At 48.0% G+C, this 18078-nt stretch overlaps 7 protein-coding genes across 7 annotated transcripts; 2 read left to right on the top strand and 5 right to left on the bottom strand.

Annotated features, from left to right (window-relative positions):
• Positions 1 to 318: 318 nt before the first annotated feature.
• On the bottom strand, positions 319 to 2155 carry FMAN_09452 (putative DUF895 domain membrane protein; the record flags this gene model as incomplete). The annotated part of the gene is made up of 5 exons (XM_041830299.1): positions 319 to 368; positions 425 to 732; positions 779 to 1398; positions 1490 to 1810; positions 1862 to 2155. The coding sequence occupies 5 exons, from the start codon at positions 2153 to 2155 to the stop codon at positions 319 to 321; spliced, it is 1593 nt and encodes a 530-aa protein (XP_041680975.1).
• A 1213-nt stretch (positions 2156 to 3368) lies between these two features.
• FMAN_09453 (uncharacterized protein) lies at positions 3369 to 4100 on the top strand (the record flags this gene model as incomplete). The annotated part of the gene is made up of 1 exon (XM_041830300.1): positions 3369 to 4100. The coding sequence occupies one exon, from the start codon at positions 3369 to 3371 to the stop codon at positions 4098 to 4100; it is 732 nt and encodes a 243-aa protein (XP_041680976.1).
• A 261-nt stretch (positions 4101 to 4361) lies between these two features.
• FMAN_09454 (uncharacterized protein) lies at positions 4362 to 5246 on the bottom strand (the record flags this gene model as incomplete). The annotated part of the gene is made up of 1 exon (XM_041830301.1): positions 4362 to 5246. One exon carries the CDS (start codon positions 5244 to 5246, stop codon positions 4362 to 4364), a length of 885 nt encoding a protein of 294 aa, XP_041680977.1.
• A 1268-nt stretch (positions 5247 to 6514) lies between these two features.
• FMAN_09455 (uncharacterized protein) lies at positions 6515 to 7690 on the bottom strand (the record flags this gene model as incomplete). The annotated part of the gene is made up of 1 exon (XM_041830302.1): positions 6515 to 7690. The coding sequence occupies one exon, from the start codon at positions 7688 to 7690 to the stop codon at positions 6515 to 6517; it is 1176 nt and encodes a 391-aa protein (XP_041680978.1).
• A 1216-nt stretch (positions 7691 to 8906) lies between these two features.
• FMAN_09456 (uncharacterized protein) lies at positions 8907 to 12794 on the bottom strand (the record flags this gene model as incomplete). The annotated part of the gene is made up of 8 exons (XM_041830303.1): positions 8907 to 9508; positions 9756 to 11221; positions 11281 to 11880; positions 11938 to 11962; positions 12018 to 12191; positions 12242 to 12490; positions 12546 to 12738; positions 12792 to 12794. 8 exons carry the CDS (start codon positions 12792 to 12794, stop codon positions 8907 to 8909), a joined length of 3312 nt encoding a protein of 1103 aa, XP_041680979.1.
• Positions 12795 to 13685: 891 nt separating this feature from the next.
• FMAN_09457 (uncharacterized protein) lies at positions 13686 to 16125 on the bottom strand (the record flags this gene model as incomplete). Its single annotated transcript, XM_041830304.1, has 7 exons — positions 13686 to 13886; positions 13940 to 14184; positions 14236 to 14504; positions 14673 to 14938; positions 14989 to 15139; positions 15290 to 15646; positions 15701 to 16125. The coding sequence occupies 7 exons, from the start codon at positions 16123 to 16125 to the stop codon at positions 13686 to 13688; spliced, it is 1914 nt and encodes a 637-aa protein (XP_041680980.1).
• Positions 16126 to 16655: 530 nt separating this feature from the next.
• Positions 16656 to 17867, top strand: FMAN_09458 (uncharacterized protein; the record flags this gene model as incomplete). Its single annotated transcript, XM_041830305.1, has 1 exon — positions 16656 to 17867. The coding sequence occupies one exon, from the start codon at positions 16656 to 16658 to the stop codon at positions 17865 to 17867; it is 1212 nt and encodes a 403-aa protein (XP_041680981.1).
• Positions 17868 to 18078: the final 211 nt, after the last annotated feature.

Raw genomic sequence — 18078 nt, forward strand, 5'->3', positions numbered from 1 at the left:
GAATCGAGATTGTGGCAAGATTTGTTCGTCGCACAAGATTTGGAATTTGCTGTTACAAAGGAATAAAGTGTGGCGGGCATGGGCTCGTGTTTGAGGCTGTCAAGAGTGGCCGTCCAGCACGATGACGTTAGACGGGAGAAACGAGATACATCCTGTGCAATGTCATTGGCACAAAATGACTCGATTGACCAGACTTCTTATTTCGTCTGACATCCCCAATCCTTATACAGTTTACCACTATCCGCCTCGAAACACAACAAATCTCAGAAGGGTATCCGAGCAATCATAATCATATCCCCATCACGAACCGCTAGTGTATCACCACCGACGTAATAGCTTCGTAGATACATCAAACTCATCGAGTTCCACTGAAATGACAGTTAGACTGCAGTAAATCCAGGAACTCTTTGTCTCGATTCCTTACTTTCAAAATTGTCCCCAGCATGACCCGAGTTGGCGACTACGTGCGGTGCAACATCTGCCATAGTCTCATCTGTCCCCTCAAGATCCTGCTCCAACCCGACATGATCTCGGATCTTGAGAAATATGACAGGTGATGCAATAATCAACGAGGCAGCTAAGAGCACCCAGTTGCTGATAAATTGTGCCTCAAACGATACTTTTCTTGCGTCTAGATTATTGGAGATGGCTGCGCCGGCTGATTGAATGCCCTTATAGAAGCCGATGTAGTTTGCGCAGCGACGGCCTGAGTTCGAGAGAGCGCCCATGAACCTTGACCATTCAGTCTCCATAAGCCAGATGAGAACGATGGACTTACCAATAAACAGTAGCTTGCCAAGCTGCATCATAAAAGCCGTAGAAGATGTAAAGGAACATGGGCCCAACATATCCGTCGTCCCTCCAATCCGTGTCAAAGCCCTCGGCCTGCGACATCTCTCGCGTATACGTTTTCTGATGGACATAACCTCCTCCCCAGACAACAAAAGTCATGACAAAAAGAACAATCAGTGCAATCTTGGCGCGCACAGATCGACGAAGATATTCCAAGTCCAAAAGGTACCCCCATATAGCCGCAGCTGCGATCTGCGCCAGCCAGTACAGGAGGCTATTCAACGCCTTGGTCCTCGTTGAGAAGTATGCACCATTGACGACATTTTGCTGATATACATAGAACCAGTTAGATGAGAAAAACATAGGAAATAAGAAGATAACGAATGGTTCATAGCGAATGGTTTCGTACAAGCCGTAGAATTCGCTTTGCCATGTTGGATTCTTCATCAAAATCACATATGATCCGTCTTTTCTTATGATATCATTTGCGTTGCAGAGAAGGAGGGCTAAGGCGGCTCCGAAAAACATCAAAACGATGAAGCCGATGTATGTGCCGTCACTAACGTCTTCATTGTTTTCAGTGTTGATGTTGCCACCCAAGGGAATCTGCAAGGTTTGTTAGCTTCGGTTGGAGATGACATGCCACTTCATTAGAGAACGAATAGGCAAAGAGAAATGAGACCGTGAAAGAACTTACAAGACTTCCGATGACAGCTCCCATATTGAAGATGCCCCAGAACCACGCAAAGTAATGACCTTTCTGATGTTCATGGGGGTACGAGATCATAATAGTTCCTTGAGCGGTCCAGAGCATTGCTGCGCATACGCCAAGTAGCACGCCTGCAACGATGTTGAAAGCTCTGACATCATTTTCGTAGTGCGTATAGAGCAGAATGCTAATGGTGTAGATGCCATAGCCAATGCCGCCAAAGGCTAGTGTCAGCTTGACCCCAAGCCTGTTGACAAACGTGCCGCCAAAGAAGCCGACAACAGCAAAGGTACTGTATAGAGCAGTATTCTGAGATTCTTTCTTAGTAAATGATGATGCTAGTCAGTGATGGCTACTCACCATGTCATTCACAAGCTTGGTGTCCTTCAGTCCTCCTCCACCCATCCCATTGAGCGCATTAAACATGCCAGGACACATAAAACATACAAAAGCAACCATACCCAACTGAATCTTCGGTGATGCATACCAAGGCAGTGTGAACCCGAAGATACGATACTGGCGGTACTTGTAGCCTTGTGGAACATCAACAACACCAGTTGAGTAGTTGTATAACGCATCACGCTCTCGATACGCGACAGCCTCCGGGTTGTTCACCGGGGCAGATTGCCCTGCAGCGGGAGTGTTGAGAGACATGGTAATCGCTGTAGAGTAACTGAGACACACGGGGAGCGAGATAAGGGAAGAGCTGGGTCATTTATGAACTCGTAAGCTTCATGGCGAATAGCTGACGTGGCGGAGCACGACGGGAGCTGGTGGTACAGCTCATCGGCAGCCCGTGTTACTTCATACCAAAAGTCCTTGACGGAGTGATGAGGCTTGCGGGATAGCTTGTCAGCTAAGGTAGGCTCTGCGGCTGAGCGAATATTCATGGTTCGGGAGATCAATTATAAAAGAGAATTCGTTGATTTGTGGTGTGCAGATGCCAAACATGGTAGTATTTTTAGAACAATTCAACCCTCCTCAGGTCTAAGGTTGATTTGAGGCCAAAGGGACATTAACATAGCCCCCAAGGAAGCCACGGAAGACACACAAACTGCGGGACAAGGGCTTCGGATAATGAGCTGATGCGGCTGAACGATTGGATCATGGATATGGCTGACTGCATAATGACAGCCAACCACAGAGGATTCTGATGAAAGAGGCTTCTTGGAGCGAATAAAATGGTTCAGTGGTGTTACACCACTTTCTCACGCGAGACATTTCAGCGAGGTCGCATGGCCCCCAACTTCGCAAGGGAGACTTGATGAAATACCGGTAGGGCTGGTTACGCTGGCTCGCGGGGTCGATGGCAGTGCTGTGAGACTGACTGCCAATCCGTAGAAGTCCAATCTGGGTATCGTGTTATGACACTAAATGCTATTGAGTGCCAAAGGGCTTCCAAGGGTGGAAATGAAACTGTTCTTGTGCTCAAGTGTTTTCGCATGACTTGTTGTTGTCACGTGACGTGATTAGCCAGGATCTCCACAATCTGGAGGCGCATGAGAAATATCTGGCCACCGACATCCATCCATTGCCGAGGGTGAAAGGGCGTTCATTACGAAGCGCCTGCCTTTCAGCCAATCCCTCATCTGAATCTCCCATCAAGGCCGAAAATGTTGCCACTTCGGCTGGGTGTGTCTTTTCGAGATGGATGGATTCTTTCTACAGTCAAACCTACCCTTGACTGGGAGGACGAGGCAAGGTGCGCGACGCAAGAATCATTTATAGGGTCTTTCAACTCAAAATAACAATTTCGAGAAGGGACTACAGGCAGATTCGCAGATTCTCACTCGGATGCCAGAGACACTTTAGGGGCACTCAACATCTCGACGAAAGTCTAGCTTTCTGCAACTATCTTAACAAGACGATGAGCGCCGAGTCGGCCGCCCGAGCCATCACTGCCGGTTTCTCGCATCAACGCCGGGAAGATGTGAGGCGCCGTAATGAACTTTGGGAGCTTCTTGCATCTACTCTCCTGCGCTTCGAAGACGATTGCGACATGGTAGTTGATCTTCTCGTCGCGATTCAATCGCTGCCATCAACGAGTAGTACGCCCTGGTGGGTGACGGATCTACAGCCCAGCGACTCCCTGTGTGAACTGCCTTCATTTGCTAGTATCTGGCAGTCCTGCTATGAATCACTTCGCTGTAAATGCCACGACGGGGAAGATGAAAGTTTCTCGACAGACAGGAATTACTACAGAAGAGCAGGGACGGCAGAAGCAAAGATGTACCTTAGCGGGATTCCAGGAATAACGGAGTTTTGGGCGTACAGAACGATCAACCTTGTCTGTGTACAGAACGAAGACTTCGAGTTCATTGTCCATGAGATTCACGGTTGGTTGCAGACTGCAGGACCGAAACTGGCGGAAACATTAGATTCAAATCAGATCAAGTCTTTCGAGAGAGCAGTGAGAGGTCGGCGTGATAAGAGATACGAGATTTCGGTCACCATGTTTGAGCATTGGCAGCATTGGAAGAAGTCTTTTTTGGAGGTCAGTTTTGATGAGAACTTTTTATCTTCTGAGGGAAGGGGGTTGGCAAGAGAGTGTCACGATATCATGAAGGCGCAAAACATCAAGTTACCATTGTTTGTATAGCCAGCTAGCATATAGAATCAAGCCGGGATATGAAGTTAGAAGCACCCCCCTACACACAGTGAAAGCAAGCAAAAGCTGGTCAAATAATCAATATCAATATTCGTCAAAGCACTAGAAATTGAGCCTATCCGATGGTATTAATGGGCAGCAATGTCTAATAATAGCATCTCACTATTGCGCCAAAGGGGTAAGAAAGGTATTCATGCTTGACGTATATGTCAACAATTAAGTAATGTACTTTGGGCTAGCTACCCTAATCCGTCAGAGGTTGGGCACCTCAGCAACGCAAGAGTTCTCAAGACAAGTGCACCCAAAGACCTCGCAGCTGTATCCATCAATGTCGGTCTTCTCGCCACAATCCTCAGTAACATCGCAGTAGTGCGCACCCTCGGGAACAGGGACAGCGACGGCACGTCGACGAGCAGGAGGTTGAGTAGTGGCGACTTCCTCGGGTTGAGTGGTTGTAGCAGGCTCCTCAACCGGGGCGGTGGTTGTGTTCTCCTCGGCGGCAGCAGTTGTAGTGGCCTCAGCAGCCGTGGTTGTTTCCTCGTCGACAGCTGCGGTGGTTGTAGGCTCGGCAGTGGTGGTGCCTGTGAGTTGCTCGCAGTTGCGGTTGATGCAGCCGCAGCGGACGGCATCGCAGAGCTGAACGAAGGCATTGCAGTCTTCGTTGGTGACGCAAGGGAAGAGGTCGGCGGGGACGAAAGCAGAGGTTGTCGCCAACTCAGAGGTGGCTGTGTCGGTAGCGGTGAAGGTGATGAAGGTGGTCACTTCGGTAGTGACATCGATACCAGAGGTGGTGAGGGTAGTAGTAGTGGCTAAGGATGTCTCAGCGGTGGTGGTGTCAGAGACAACCGCAACGGTGGTGGTCTCAGATCCGGCTTCGGTAGTAGTCTCAGATCCAGACTCAACGCTCGTGGTCGTCTCAGCACCAGTCTCAACACTGGTGGTGGTCTCCGAGGTCTCAACACTGGTGGTAGTTGTACCAACAACAGTCTGCGTGGCTGAAGTCTCAGATGCAGTCTTAGCCGTAGTGCTACCAGACGAAACCACCGCGCTGGTCTGCGAGCTAGGACGGCAAAGACCAGCGTTAACACCAGAGATAGAAAGAGCGGCAACGAGGCCGGCAGCGAAATTGGGGAACATCATTGTAGCGAGCGTGGTGATATCTAAGATATCTTGTTAAAAGAGTGACTGGTCTAAAAGATGACTGAAGAAGAAACAGAAATCGTCACAAAAATAGAGCGCGTTTGGGTTTATAACCATTGCGCATCGCAATAATAAAGGATCGGCAGCTATGATGGATATTTCCAAGCGCATAAAGCTAGGAGGAGACTATTGACTTTTGGCTCGTTTCTTTTGCGGGCCAGCCCCAACGCCGCCCTCCGTTAGGCGCCGTTTCCCCTGAGTTAACCTTGGATGAGAAATTAAGTGGCGTTCACAAGCTCAGCTAAGGTTGAAAAATGCCCAATAGCCTCATAAAAATAGTTATCGGATCAGAGACTTCCGCTATCCCGCCGTGTCTTGACGTCAAAGATGTCTTTACACTTGGTGAAGCTTGGGAGCTACGGTCTGTTATGTTCCGGAAATGCGATAAGATTCTCGCACTTGGCGACGCGCTGAGGTTGGGGTTTTCTTTTTTCTCATCGCGAAAATATCGAGACCTTACTGAAGTTGGCTAGTCCATGCCAACAAGGCATTTTCTCACCTGAGATATCCTGCCAACGCAGGGAGCAACCAACAACAAAACACTGTAATAACATGGTATAGAGCTCCATTAGACCCCAGCGATTGCGGCGAGTTACTGAGGTGGAATTTAATTGACAGCAGGAGAGTGAAATCACTACCTAAGCTTACTTGAAGAAGGCCCATCATGTGTTCACCCATCTTTGGTCAGCCGTTAGAAAAGTTCTTCAACCAAAATGTCAATCGGCACTGGGCTTTCCCCCTCAATAAATCAGATAATTTCATATGGGGAATTAATCGCCGCATATCGGTCTCCTTCATATGTCGACTTCTATAGCCGTTTTATAGCCTCAGTTTGTGAAGTATTAAATGGATGTCAAAGGCAAATTCGACGCTTTAGGGTATGGCAAACTCGTGGCGATCAGCGGCCCAATTGTCTCCTGACGCTACTGCAGGGGCACTAAAGCTTAGCGCGTACCCCACTAAAAGTGAAGATGATCGCGATTGATGAACATCTTCATGGGGTCACCATCCACGATCCAAACGCTGAGAACTGATAATCGTGTCTTTTTAAGTATTGTGAAATGAAAAGTAGATTTTAGTGTGATATATGCGTGATGGTACAGGCTTATACATGTAGAACCAGCTATCGATTAAACAATAGAGCGTAACATCAATCAATAGTCTTGTTTCTTACTGAACTCCGTGACAACCAACGTGACAGGAAATCAGGAGAAAAGATCCCCCAACTCCACCACTTCTTCGTCACATGCGTCCTTCTTTATCTTTCTCATCACACGCTTCTCTTCTTTCAACTTCTCGCCCTCTGGTGTATTCGGGTTGGCATGGATGTATCGTTGAGCTGAGAGGGTCTCGCCAGTATCTAGCACCATCCCGTCCACACAGCCAATAAAACGATCAAGATCATCTTGGCTCCGAAAAGCCACTAGCCCCATCTCACTGGACATCAGCGTAGTGCCCATCGGATGAAAATCGAAAAATTGCCGCGCAAGCTTGAATCTTGAAGAAAGTCTGAGCGGGAGTTTTCCTTCGGTTCTGACGGTTGCAGTGAAACATTCGGATGCATCGTAGAAAGATCCAATTTTGCCCGAACGAGATATTCTAAAGCATTCGTGCTCGAATCGGAGCGTTTCGTGGTTCTTCTCATCAAGGAGAGCATGCGCCAGTGCCAAGATTGTGACGACATCGTCGCCAGCATTGTCGGCTGAGGCTCTCCCTGGCTTGACATCTTGCCAAAAGTAACCAAAGAGTTTTATAAGAGTAAACAGACTTGGGGAACAGACACTCGGTGAGGAGGCGGTGTCTACCACGATGTCGCGAAGATCTATCCAGGCTGAGAAAAAGGGTATGGCAGCGGGAAAGTTTGTCGAAAGGTAAGTCCACTCCGCTTCCATCCCGAAGCCGATGAGTACCAGGTGCTTGTCCTTAGGTAGATCCTGGAGGAACTTTACGATGGAAGGCTCCAGATCCTCAATATCGACCGTCTTTTGCTCGCCAAAGCGATGGGAGCGACGAACAGGCATGCCTCTGAAACCACCGACGCGAAGAACGTCATCTCCAAGCTCCTTACTCGTGTTGACATTCAAAGTGAGTCCTTCCATGTTATTATCTTCGAAGAAATAACGAAGTCGTCGCCTTGGTTTCAACAGTCCAGGTTCACGCCCTGGGCATGCAGGATGTCTAGACTTTAGTGTCTTGGTGAACGCCAATCCGACTTGGTGGAGAACGCGGTCTCTTTCACTTGTGATCGCAACATGTTCTGTGTCGAGTGCGAGAAGATATGAGCTTTCGAAAATTTGGCGAAAACCTTCCAGTGTCGTGATTCTTTTCTTGAAGAGATCTCGCGTCGCTGGATCGCGCTCAAGTTGCTGGTAACGCACCATGCTGGCCAAATATCTAAGAAGAAGGAAAACGGATTTAGAAATCTGGGACGGCGCCTGTTATATAATTTTATTTATTAAACTTTATGCTTATGAAGTACATGAGAACAGTCAAAGTCTTAATTGTATATCTAGAGAATTGATCAGAGACTCGCGATGGCTTCAGAGGGACGAGCATTGGTACGCTTGAAGTAACACGTCCAGAATCAAGGGACTTTTGCTGAAGAAGTGTTCGAACTCATGAACGGCAAAAATCGAAGAGCAGCCTAGTGGGTGAAGATTTTTAGGTGCGGAATGAGAGAAGGTTTATAGGTTCTAGGACGGATACCACTAGACCACTCTTCGACACAGGTAACAGAGAGGTATTGATATATAAGGCGTCACTTTTGTGAGATTATTCGATATGAATGAGAGATTGCTGAGAAAGTGTAAAGAACACATGGCCTCAGAGAGAATGTCAAAGTTGTCGCTATTGAGCCTCAACTGAGCATGAGCCAATAGCAAGGCGCGGATTGTAAGCCAGAATTAGCGAGACCCTCTTCCCATCCACAAATCTCACGCCCTTGCGCCTTGTAAACGACATAGTGGGGACCATTCGCCATAAGCTCAGTCCTATATAAGTCGCCAATCACTAAATACACTTTTATTTCATCAAACTCAAACCACCAAGTTTCTCTCTCAATTCTGATATAGGCTCTAAGCCAAAAGTCTCAACTACAAACAACACGTCTCGACCACTCACATCCCCAACTCCCAAACCATGTCTCAAACAACCTCTGTTCCCGAAATCCTCTCCTCATTCACCGAAAAATGGTCCCCGCGTCTCATCGCATCAGTCAACGACCATCACGTCAAAGTCGCCAAGATCGACGGTTCATTCATCTGGCACGCACACCCCGACTCTGAAGAGCTCTTTTATCTACTCTCTGGAAAATTGACGATGGAGATCCAAGGAGAAGAGTCTGTTGTTATGAAGGAGGGGGATATGTATGTCGTGCCAAAGGGAGTCACGCATAAGCCTGTGGCGGAGAATGCTGTGATTATGATGGTGGAGAAGGAGGGGACTGTTAATACGGGAGATCAAACGGATTCGGACAGGACGAAGCAAGCTAAGGATGTGAGGGGGGATACATGAGGAACCTTGAGTGCTGGTGCTGACCGAGAATCCATATCAGACAAGAGGCGATAGAAATTCATTGTATAATGATCAGAAATAAAATTATACCCACTTCAATCTTCCCTCCCGTTCAGGCAACGCATCTGTGCTATGTCCCGGGCAGAGCAAGGTTTTCTTCTTAGCATCGTGTATGCCCTGAAGCGAATCAGGAATCTTTTTGAACATCAAGTTGTGACCCTCACATAGTTTGAAGGAATACTGATACATCTTCTCTGAGGTCAGGTGCCTCACCATATTTTGCATGCGTAGCCAGCAAGTATCGCAGAGGAGAGCTTCTCTGATGGAATCGAAGTGCCCACTGTCCATCGCATCGTCGACAAGAGCTGGCTGATGCTTAGCCAAAGCTGCAGCAATGTCCCAGTTGTTTTGCCACACTGCTTCTCGGAAACAATCCTCATGGGCATGCACTATATGCTCAGGAGCGGGCAGCGAATATACACGGAATAAGGTCTCTACAATGTAAGTCGCCATGTAGGATTTCCATAGAGTAGGCATGACGTAAACGCGAAATATCGTTGTTATGGTTTCTCCATGGAGTTTGATCAGGGCGCCAGATAAAGCATACTGCTCAACTTCCTCCTTCTTTGGAGGTAGTTGATCCAGGAACCCATCCTCCAAGAGGCTCAGAAAGCAGATGGTATATTCTGTGGGAGGTAATATATAAGGTGATCTACGAGCATATGGACCGTCTCGCGCAAAGGTTAGCGTCGGTACATATTCCATAAATCTGGCGATAGGGTCTGAGAGGGCTCTAAACCTCGCTGGGGAGCCCTGGGGAGCCCTGGGGAAGAAGAATATCTATGTTGAGAAGACCGCAACTTGCCACGAGCCATTGTATCAGAACATCAATTAAAAGCATGCCGTGGGTATTTTTGGTTTCAGTCAACGCACGTCCCTTAGCAAGACACCAATGCTCCAAATCACTGATGATGGGTATACTGGCTTTGGCCTTCATCCTTTCCACGATGATAGCGAAAGCCTGTAGATGCGGCTCGAATTCTTGTCGATAACCTGCTTCTAGCACATGGCATATATCGCGCCTGGACTCGAGAGGAGATGAATCTGCGCAATCACAGGAAGATCGTATCACATGTCCTTTCAAGGCTGGGAAGTATGGAATTCCACGGACGATTGCTCTTCTGAGCTCTTCCATGAGCCATTGATGGTCCAGGCCCGAAGGTGCAAAGCTTGCACAGTCATTTCCGCAGGCCATGTAATTTTTGTTAGCCGTGAGAATGCAAAGAAGCCTATTAAGCTCATCTGAAAACGCATATAATTCTATTGCCAATTGAAAGGATCGACATGCGAGCGCCCCGTAGTCGTTCAACTCAGCGTAGATAAAGGAACGGAGGAGGTGGTGTAGTTCTGGCACGTCAAATGAAGCCGTCTTGATGCCATGTATCTCGCCACTCAGTTGGGCACGAAAAATATCGCTAAAGCATTTTGATCTCGAGTCGTCATGATTTGGAAACCCCTGCAAGGCTTCGTTCTTCCATTCCGTACTATGCCAAGGCTCGCCTTGCGAGTGCTGAGCGGGCTTCTGAACCAATTGACCGAAAAGTCTCCAGACCTCCGTCTCCTTTTTGTTGATGTATTTGGTATGCTTGAACCAGTTCGTCGAAGCATATTCGAGAAAGGGATAGTCTGCGGTCCCTTGGGCCATACTGGTAACTGGCATGAGAGAACTCAGGGAAAACTCAGTCCCTGTTGATGCCTTATTTGGTTTTGACGCCTTGACAAATTGGCGAGCGAGGCGACCAACGCGTGTTCCAACACCACCCTGAATGGCGGACTGTATCGTCTGCTCGGCTATTCCACTTGGATCGATCCTCATAGCGGATTGAGTCGGAGGTTGCCTTTTACTCTCTGTGATTGCCGTTTGGAAGTTGTCAAGGTTGACATAAGTAATGCAGACCTCGCCAGCAAGCTTATCACACTGGTCGTGATCGATGTGGAGGGCCTCATGTTCACCTGAATCTGACGCCAAGAGAAACTCCTGAATGGAATGATGGCTGAAGCGAACTGTGTTGTCTGTTTCCTCCACATAAATCAAGTTCTCACACCAAGCAGTTAATCGTTCTATTCCGCTGATAAGATCCTCCTGTCGCAGAGTGTGTTGGCCAGGCTTGATAGATAGTGCTTCGCGGAGTTGTGACAAGGTCAATGGCTGTAATGTTGCGTTTGTCCACATGAAGGCCTTCTTGGCGGTGTCCTGATTGCGCTTTTGAACAATGCGACTAAGCGCACGGTCAAAAGTCGCCGGAAGGTCACCGGGGATATTTTGAAGTGCTTGTCGAATCTCGTTGTCGGTCTTCCCAGAGCATATATCTTCAATGACAAAAAAGGCCCACAAGAACCTAACCGCAAAGTAAAATTGTTAGTTCTGTCAGTTTTGAATTAGCTGAAGGATGCTCACATTCCCTGCTCCTTGGAAGCAATTGTTGTCAGAATCTCTTTCAATAGCCTGGGGTCACTAACAACCAGTTCGCCAGTTGACAATTTGTCAATAATGATGTCGTCAACATATGAATCGATGTCGACGCTAGTACTTTCTAGACCTGTGACCAGTCGTTGCGACTCGGGGAAAATGCTTCTGATTGTGTTGGTGCATGTCTCTCGAGAGGCGAAGACAAGACTTATGTTGCGCGTTGTATCATTCCTCGAAATAATTCCTTGGAAGAACTTTAGCAGCTTGGACTGTTGATCAGTGCTACACTCATCCAAGCCATCAATGACTATAAACCATTGTTTGATGGCTTTAGCCGCAGACAAATAGAGATCTGAAAGGAATTCGAAGGAGAACAGAGCCAGCCTGGCTTGAGAGAGCTGTTCGTCAAGTGCACAAACGACCTTTGGGTCAAGAGTGTCCATGTCGATGGCTGATACTAACTGTTGAATGCAGGAACGTATGATTGTCTCAGCGTTGAGGCTAAGCGGATCATCAAACCGCGCAAAGAAGAACGACACGAATTGTTGAGGTGGCCGAATCTGCGACAGCTTCTCAACGATCGAGGACCTGGGGTCGATAATGGTAAGTTTTGTGGGCTTGGGTACCTGGAGGGTCACTACTCACGACAAGACTGTTTTACCAGACCCAACTTGAGACAGTAGTCAGCTCCAGTCTTTCGCTCTTGTGAGTAGCAGATGACTCACTTTTTCCGGTGATATGAAGAACGGGAGACCCATTGATTTCCACCCATTGTTGGAATTCCGGAGTGTCAAAGACCCATTTGGCCGTGCCTACATGGCGCTTGTTTCGTGTGCTGTTGAAAGCCGAAGTGAAGTTGAATGACGATAAGTCCTCAAGAAGGCGACGACGTTTATGTTCTGCGACCGCGAGTTAGTTTGGCTGTCGGCAAAGATCATTCGTGCCCAACCTAATGCATCTCGTCTTCGCTGCGCTTGAAAGATTTCCATTTCGGCAGCCCAAGCTCTGAAGCGTTTCCGATGGTCAGTAGCCTCTTTGCGCTCTGTCGTCTGTAGTTGCTGTTCCTCGCGGTCACACCGAGCCTTGGCCAATTGAATATCGCCCTGTACCTCCTCTGCTTTCGCTCTGATGTCTTCCACGTAGCTTCGAAGTTCAGACTGAAAGGACTGTGTAATTGCCTTGAGAATCTGATTCTTCACTATGCGATAAATTAGCGCATCCTTCCCTTCGGTCAACTACTTTGCCATACTCACAAGGCCGTCGGACAGCCAAGACGATTTGCTGGCAACAAGTAACGACTGCCGTGTGAAACTGGCAGACCGAACTTTTGAGACGCGAGGATTCCTTGAAGATTACTTGATACTCGGCGAAGCGGGTGCATAGTGAACCGAAGCCGTGGAGAAGCTCAACAAACGATTGGAAGTAAGACGCGAAGTTGGCAAGAAACTATGACGATAATATTGTCAGTCAGCGGTACGTAGAAATCACATCCTTCCTACCATAAATGTGAGTTTGATTGAGCCCCAGATGAGCGCGGTGACATCAGGATTCGATTGGATTTATGTGTCGACGATGGGCGTGAACTGCTCAATCGTCTGCAAAAATGAAGCAAGTCTCGAGGCGACACTCTTCCCTCGCCTGTTTTTGTCGAGAAGATCCAACTCGGCCGTGAAAGTGATAATGCTTTGCGAGTCGTGCGACGTCGTTTTCAGCTGCTGCAGCTTTTTGCGGTCTTCATCGGTCAGGATGGCTTGGAACCCCGCGATAGTTCTCTCAAGCTCCCTGACAGGTGCGGCTGAAACATCGTATCCAGCACGAGGTCGAGAAGCGGCAACGATTTGTGAGTCCGCGGGTCGGGAAAGTTCCATGGCTTCAATGCCGCGTGCGAGCATCCGATTTTCTGTTGATGCAAGGAGAGGATTGAGCAAGTAGGAGGTCTTCCCTCACAGCCTGATCGGAAAGAGGCCTCACGTGCAGTCTGCGGCAGCCACCATCATCGCGCTTGCATCCGGGGTATGATTGGGCACTTCAGCGGGAAGGCGTTATTTCAAGACTCAGCCACCACCAGTTTTGTGCCTCAGCTGAAGCCACTGAATTGCGGCTTGACTCAACGGCTCGTCTTTTCCTCCGAGAAAAAAAGAAAGGAATTTTGTTGCTACTAATGTTTATATTGTACCTGCTGTGTAGGCTACTGCATGCATTACACAGGAAGTAAAATTTGTAACATGAAAGAACAAGAACCTTTCTCACTGGTCGATGCCCTGATCAGCATTGCGGCGCCGATGGAGACAAACTTGTCAAAATCATTGTTTTCCAAGTAAGGCCAAAGTCTATATAGCATGTAAAGCGGACTCTACAAGAATCAGACACAGAATCTGCGAGGCGAATTTCCTCTACCATCCATGTTTATCATCCAGTGGTGAGTCGACCATTTCGTGGATCACCGTACCACCTAAAAGCTCATCGTTCATATCCCCCGCGTAGGCTTGTTGAGCTTCGAGTCGTGCCCGGACATTACACAGCTCTGGGTTCCGCTCGAGACATTTATAAAAGGCATCAGCGGCATCTGAATGCTGGCCATTGCAACTGTCATACTGCAGCTAGTGTTAGAATACATACCGTTTGTTCAAGACAAGAAAAGACGTACCAACACGCCGAGGTTATACCAAGGCTCCCAGATATGAGCATTTAGCTCTACGGCCTTGGTCAGGGCGTCGAGGCAATCTCTACTTTGACCTATATTGAAGTATAGAATCCCAAGTGTGATCCAGAACGAGGGGCAGCGGCTCTCAAGATATATCGCGACTTGTAGGCATTGGTAGGCCCTTTCGTAATCTTCTGCTTTCATACACGCTCGGCTTAGCAGGTACCAGTTCTCGGCGGTCGAGCTATCTAAAAAGTCTTAGAACGTCAGGCTGTAAGAAGTGTATCGAGTCTTATTACCTGATTCAACGGCAACTTCTAGATGATTTCTTGCAATATCAATTTGATCGACAGATATAGTTTCCCCTATTGCAAGAAGTATTTCAAGGCCGACATATGCGTTTGCCATGGCGTGATTAGGGTCTTCGCCCAGTCGCCGATAGGCTTCTTCGATATCTTGTATAGGCTCGGTAGGTTGCAAGAGCTTAACCCTGAGGAAAGTTCCTATTTGCTCATCCATAGCTATGGAAGGTAGATGGGGCCCGAAACTTCCCTTGGTATTGTTTCGACTTGTGAATCGCTACACAGGATGGTGCGAGTAGGGAGCCTCATTGTATAGGCCGATCAATGGCGTCGTTGTGAAAGCTGTCTTTGAAGACCGGGAACAAATATTGCTGTCCAATTCTCTGATCAGTTGACGGCCGATAAATGCGAATTTCATAGATCATGTCGCTCACCAAACTTGACGGTCTTCGAACTCGAGGACTTCATCCTGAAGCATCCCGGCACACTTTGGGTTCAGGCATCTCTTGGAAGAGTGGGAACCCTTCAGTATTACCGCCTGTTCTATATGAAAGCCTGGTTTTATCATTGCTTCCCACGTCTCTTGGTCGACTCCCTTGCCCGTCTTCGCTTGCGTCACCGCGAAGAGATTCTGTGTGATGTAGTTCGCTCCGGGTCTTTTGTTTGCATACACAACGAACAAGAGCATTTCTCTAAAGGACTTTGACTATCAATCACTGGTTCTCAGTTGTTGAGACCAGTTTAACTTACTTCCCAGGTCCTACATGCCTGTAGTGGCAGGGCCCAGCTCTCTCCATGGACATCGTCTAGCCGGACAATGTCGAGTGTGAGATGAAGTGGTATGGCTTCAATGGCGCGTATCATACGTTTCATTTGCCCACGTATATCAAGTAGCATGCGCCTGGATTATTGTTAGTATAGGTTGGTTTCGTATTCCTGTCAGTGGCACCCCACGTGTTACGGCTTATCGCTTGCAGCATTTCTTTCGAGCAGTTTGCAAGACCACGAGTCAGTTAGCCAAGTAGCAAAACTCTGTAAGAGGGATATGTACAAGATGAAAAGCTTCTTTATCTCTTGCATAAGGTAAAACAAGTTTTGAACTTGCCGAGAAATGAAGATGGCCTGACGACGGACAACAGTGGTGCATTGTTCAGATTTCAGCGTCATATGACGCATGTTTTGTTCAATAGAGTTCAAGCTTTGGTTGATCTCATCTGCCTGCTTCGAATGGATTTCCGCCTGCACACTGGCCTGTAAAGCCAGAGTGTCGATTGTGCTTTGGGTTCTGGATGTAATAGCCAGGATATTGGTAGCTTGTCCCGCTATGGCATTTGTATGCTTTTCGATCGCCAACGTCTGGTGATTCTCGCTAACCTTCATTTGTAGTACAAGTCGCTGGATCCGAGCTCTGTCTCTACGTCAGTCGTTCGGGCCATGGTCTGAAATTTCTTGGGAAGCTCACTGTTGCTGAATACTCAACAGTGTGTTGATGGCGGTCATCTGGGACAGAAGAATCTTTCTGAGTCCCTCGATATCGGTTTGATCAATCAAAGACCAGTGAAGTCTTGTCCCGATACTGACAAGACTTCTAGTTGTTCTGAAGTGGCCCAAACTGCTTTCTTTGCTTCTCATTTTGTCAGCCATGGACTGTAAAGGCTGCGCACAACAGATGACGATGGCTCTGATCTGCTCCAAAGTTTCGCGCTCCGCATCACCCTCCGGTTCCAGGGACAAGACACGCTTCAAAGTACCCCGCAGTAGATCTAGTTCGGTACGGAGTTGTTGGAAGTGAGTAGGTGCGTCTTTGTAATTTCGTAGCTCGATGGCAATGCGCTCGAAGAGGCCTAGCACGGCGATGACGTCGCCGACACCGTATCCAAACGACATCTTTTTCACTGGCACTTTGCGAATGGAATTGATAGAGGAAGTTCTCCTCGATGAGAGGGAACCAGACAGGCATTATATGTAGCACTGCTGGTTACATCCTCGTTATTTGAAACTTGCGTAACAAGGGCCATTGCATCAACGGAATGCAGGCGGCGATTGACGGAACGGGACTTGATATTGTCGCGTGCTGAGAATGAAGTCATGACAGAGTCTTGGATGGAGAGAGGTGCTCCATTTCACAGTCAGGAAAGAAATAATGCAAGATGCTGATATCCTCCGCTTAATTTAATATTTAGTTTTTGATCATATATCTGTAACACATTTATCCTGGCTCGCGCTAAGAATCCTAGAGTGGTAGGCGCTAGCGGATTTATTTAAAGCCTTAACACAGGTTTCTAGTCAGATGAGTCAAGCGGCGTGGCTGAGCAGCCGCCATGACCAACAGGCTATTAAAAAGAGAGGGACCATCCGTAACCAGAATGGATCTTGCACAATTAAAAAAACTCATCATAAAAAAGCAAAAGCTGGCCATGGAGGGGTTCGAAGGAATCTCCGACGAGCTTAAGGCTCTATTGTCGCAGCATTTTCAAGTGGTCGCCACTCACTCTCAACGTCAAGACCAATGGTACAAACGCTCTTATCAGTCCTTCGTGGCAGAACATGGCAACAACCGTGAACCCCTCATTATCGTGCCACGCGAATCCCGGGAAGAATGGGCTCCCCACGTCCGCCGTTTCGCCAAAACACTGGCCGCTAAAGTGGTAGCTGCGGGCGAAGCTCAGACTTCTCGGCCGAGAGATATTACCTCAGACTCAAAGCTTTTCTCCGACACAGTTCTCGACGCCATTCATACCGTACCGCTCAGTCGAGCTGTAAAGGGGAGAGAACAGCTGCGACCAGTTGCGATGCAGATCACGCGATGGACATCAACGAACTCATATGTATTCAGCGGCACTGAACGGATCACGGGCATCAAGGGACTCATCGCAATCGGAGAAGTGGATGTACTGTTACGATTGGCAACGCTGCCGCAAACGAATCCACCTAAAGAACGTGAGATAGATCCATCGCGGTGGAGACATCTGAACGGAGAGTGGCAGAATGCCATCGATGCTATCCTTTCCATTCTGTGGTTTCTCGGAGCCATGGAATCCTTTCGTGAAGACTTCGTCTCTGAAGATGGTTATAAGTACTGGGTCCCTATAGCATTCCGCAGCTACCTTTCGCGCTTCCAGTCGTACATCGAAGCCCATGACGGCAAATTACCAAGCACGAATGAGGCAATCCAGAAAGAGATATCTCAATGCATCAAAGCCTTAGTTGCGACACAAGTATTCTCTTCCAAGGCTGCTTTCGACCCCATCCAGTGGGAAGACCGCATCATGGATAGTTTCTTGTACATTCTTGGATTTGAGGCCTGGAATCGAAGCAGAGAGGGGGCTGGCTATCTGAACTGCGATCTCAATGTCACCAAGACTGCTAAGTCGCTTCGCAGTATCAGTCTTGGGGACGGCGATAACAATATTGTGGAGGAGATGGCTAATGTCAAAAAGGGGGCAAGTGCAAAGCCAAGGGACCCCCTCAAGCTGAGAGAACCAAAGAAGGAGATGGCCCCTGAGGTGGATGAGGATGAGGAACAGGAAATAGAGAAGTTGGCCGTCCTAGAGACTAATGAAAAGGACTATGGACGGAAGAGAAGTATGAAGTACTTCACGAAGCATAAGGACAGGTCCATAGGATAAGGATAATGCAGTCAAAAAGCACTTGGTGATGTTCTATATTACATCATTGGCAACTCTCAACAAACTATTGATCTCTTACTCTCTGGTGCACCCACTGCTGTGGTGAATGCTGGCCTCAATCTCCTCCAGCCACACCTGGGTGTATCGCAGGTCGTTATCTACCAGTCTACAGGAAACCTAATTGTCCGAAATACAACTATTCTCACTCAAC

Source organism: Fusarium mangiferae (assembly GCF_900044065.1).
Source record: "Fusarium mangiferae strain MRC7560 genome assembly, contig: FMAN_scaffold004, whole genome shotgun sequence".
In the NCBI taxonomy this organism is placed as follows: domain Eukaryota; kingdom Fungi; phylum Ascomycota; class Sordariomycetes; order Hypocreales; family Nectriaceae; genus Fusarium; species Fusarium mangiferae.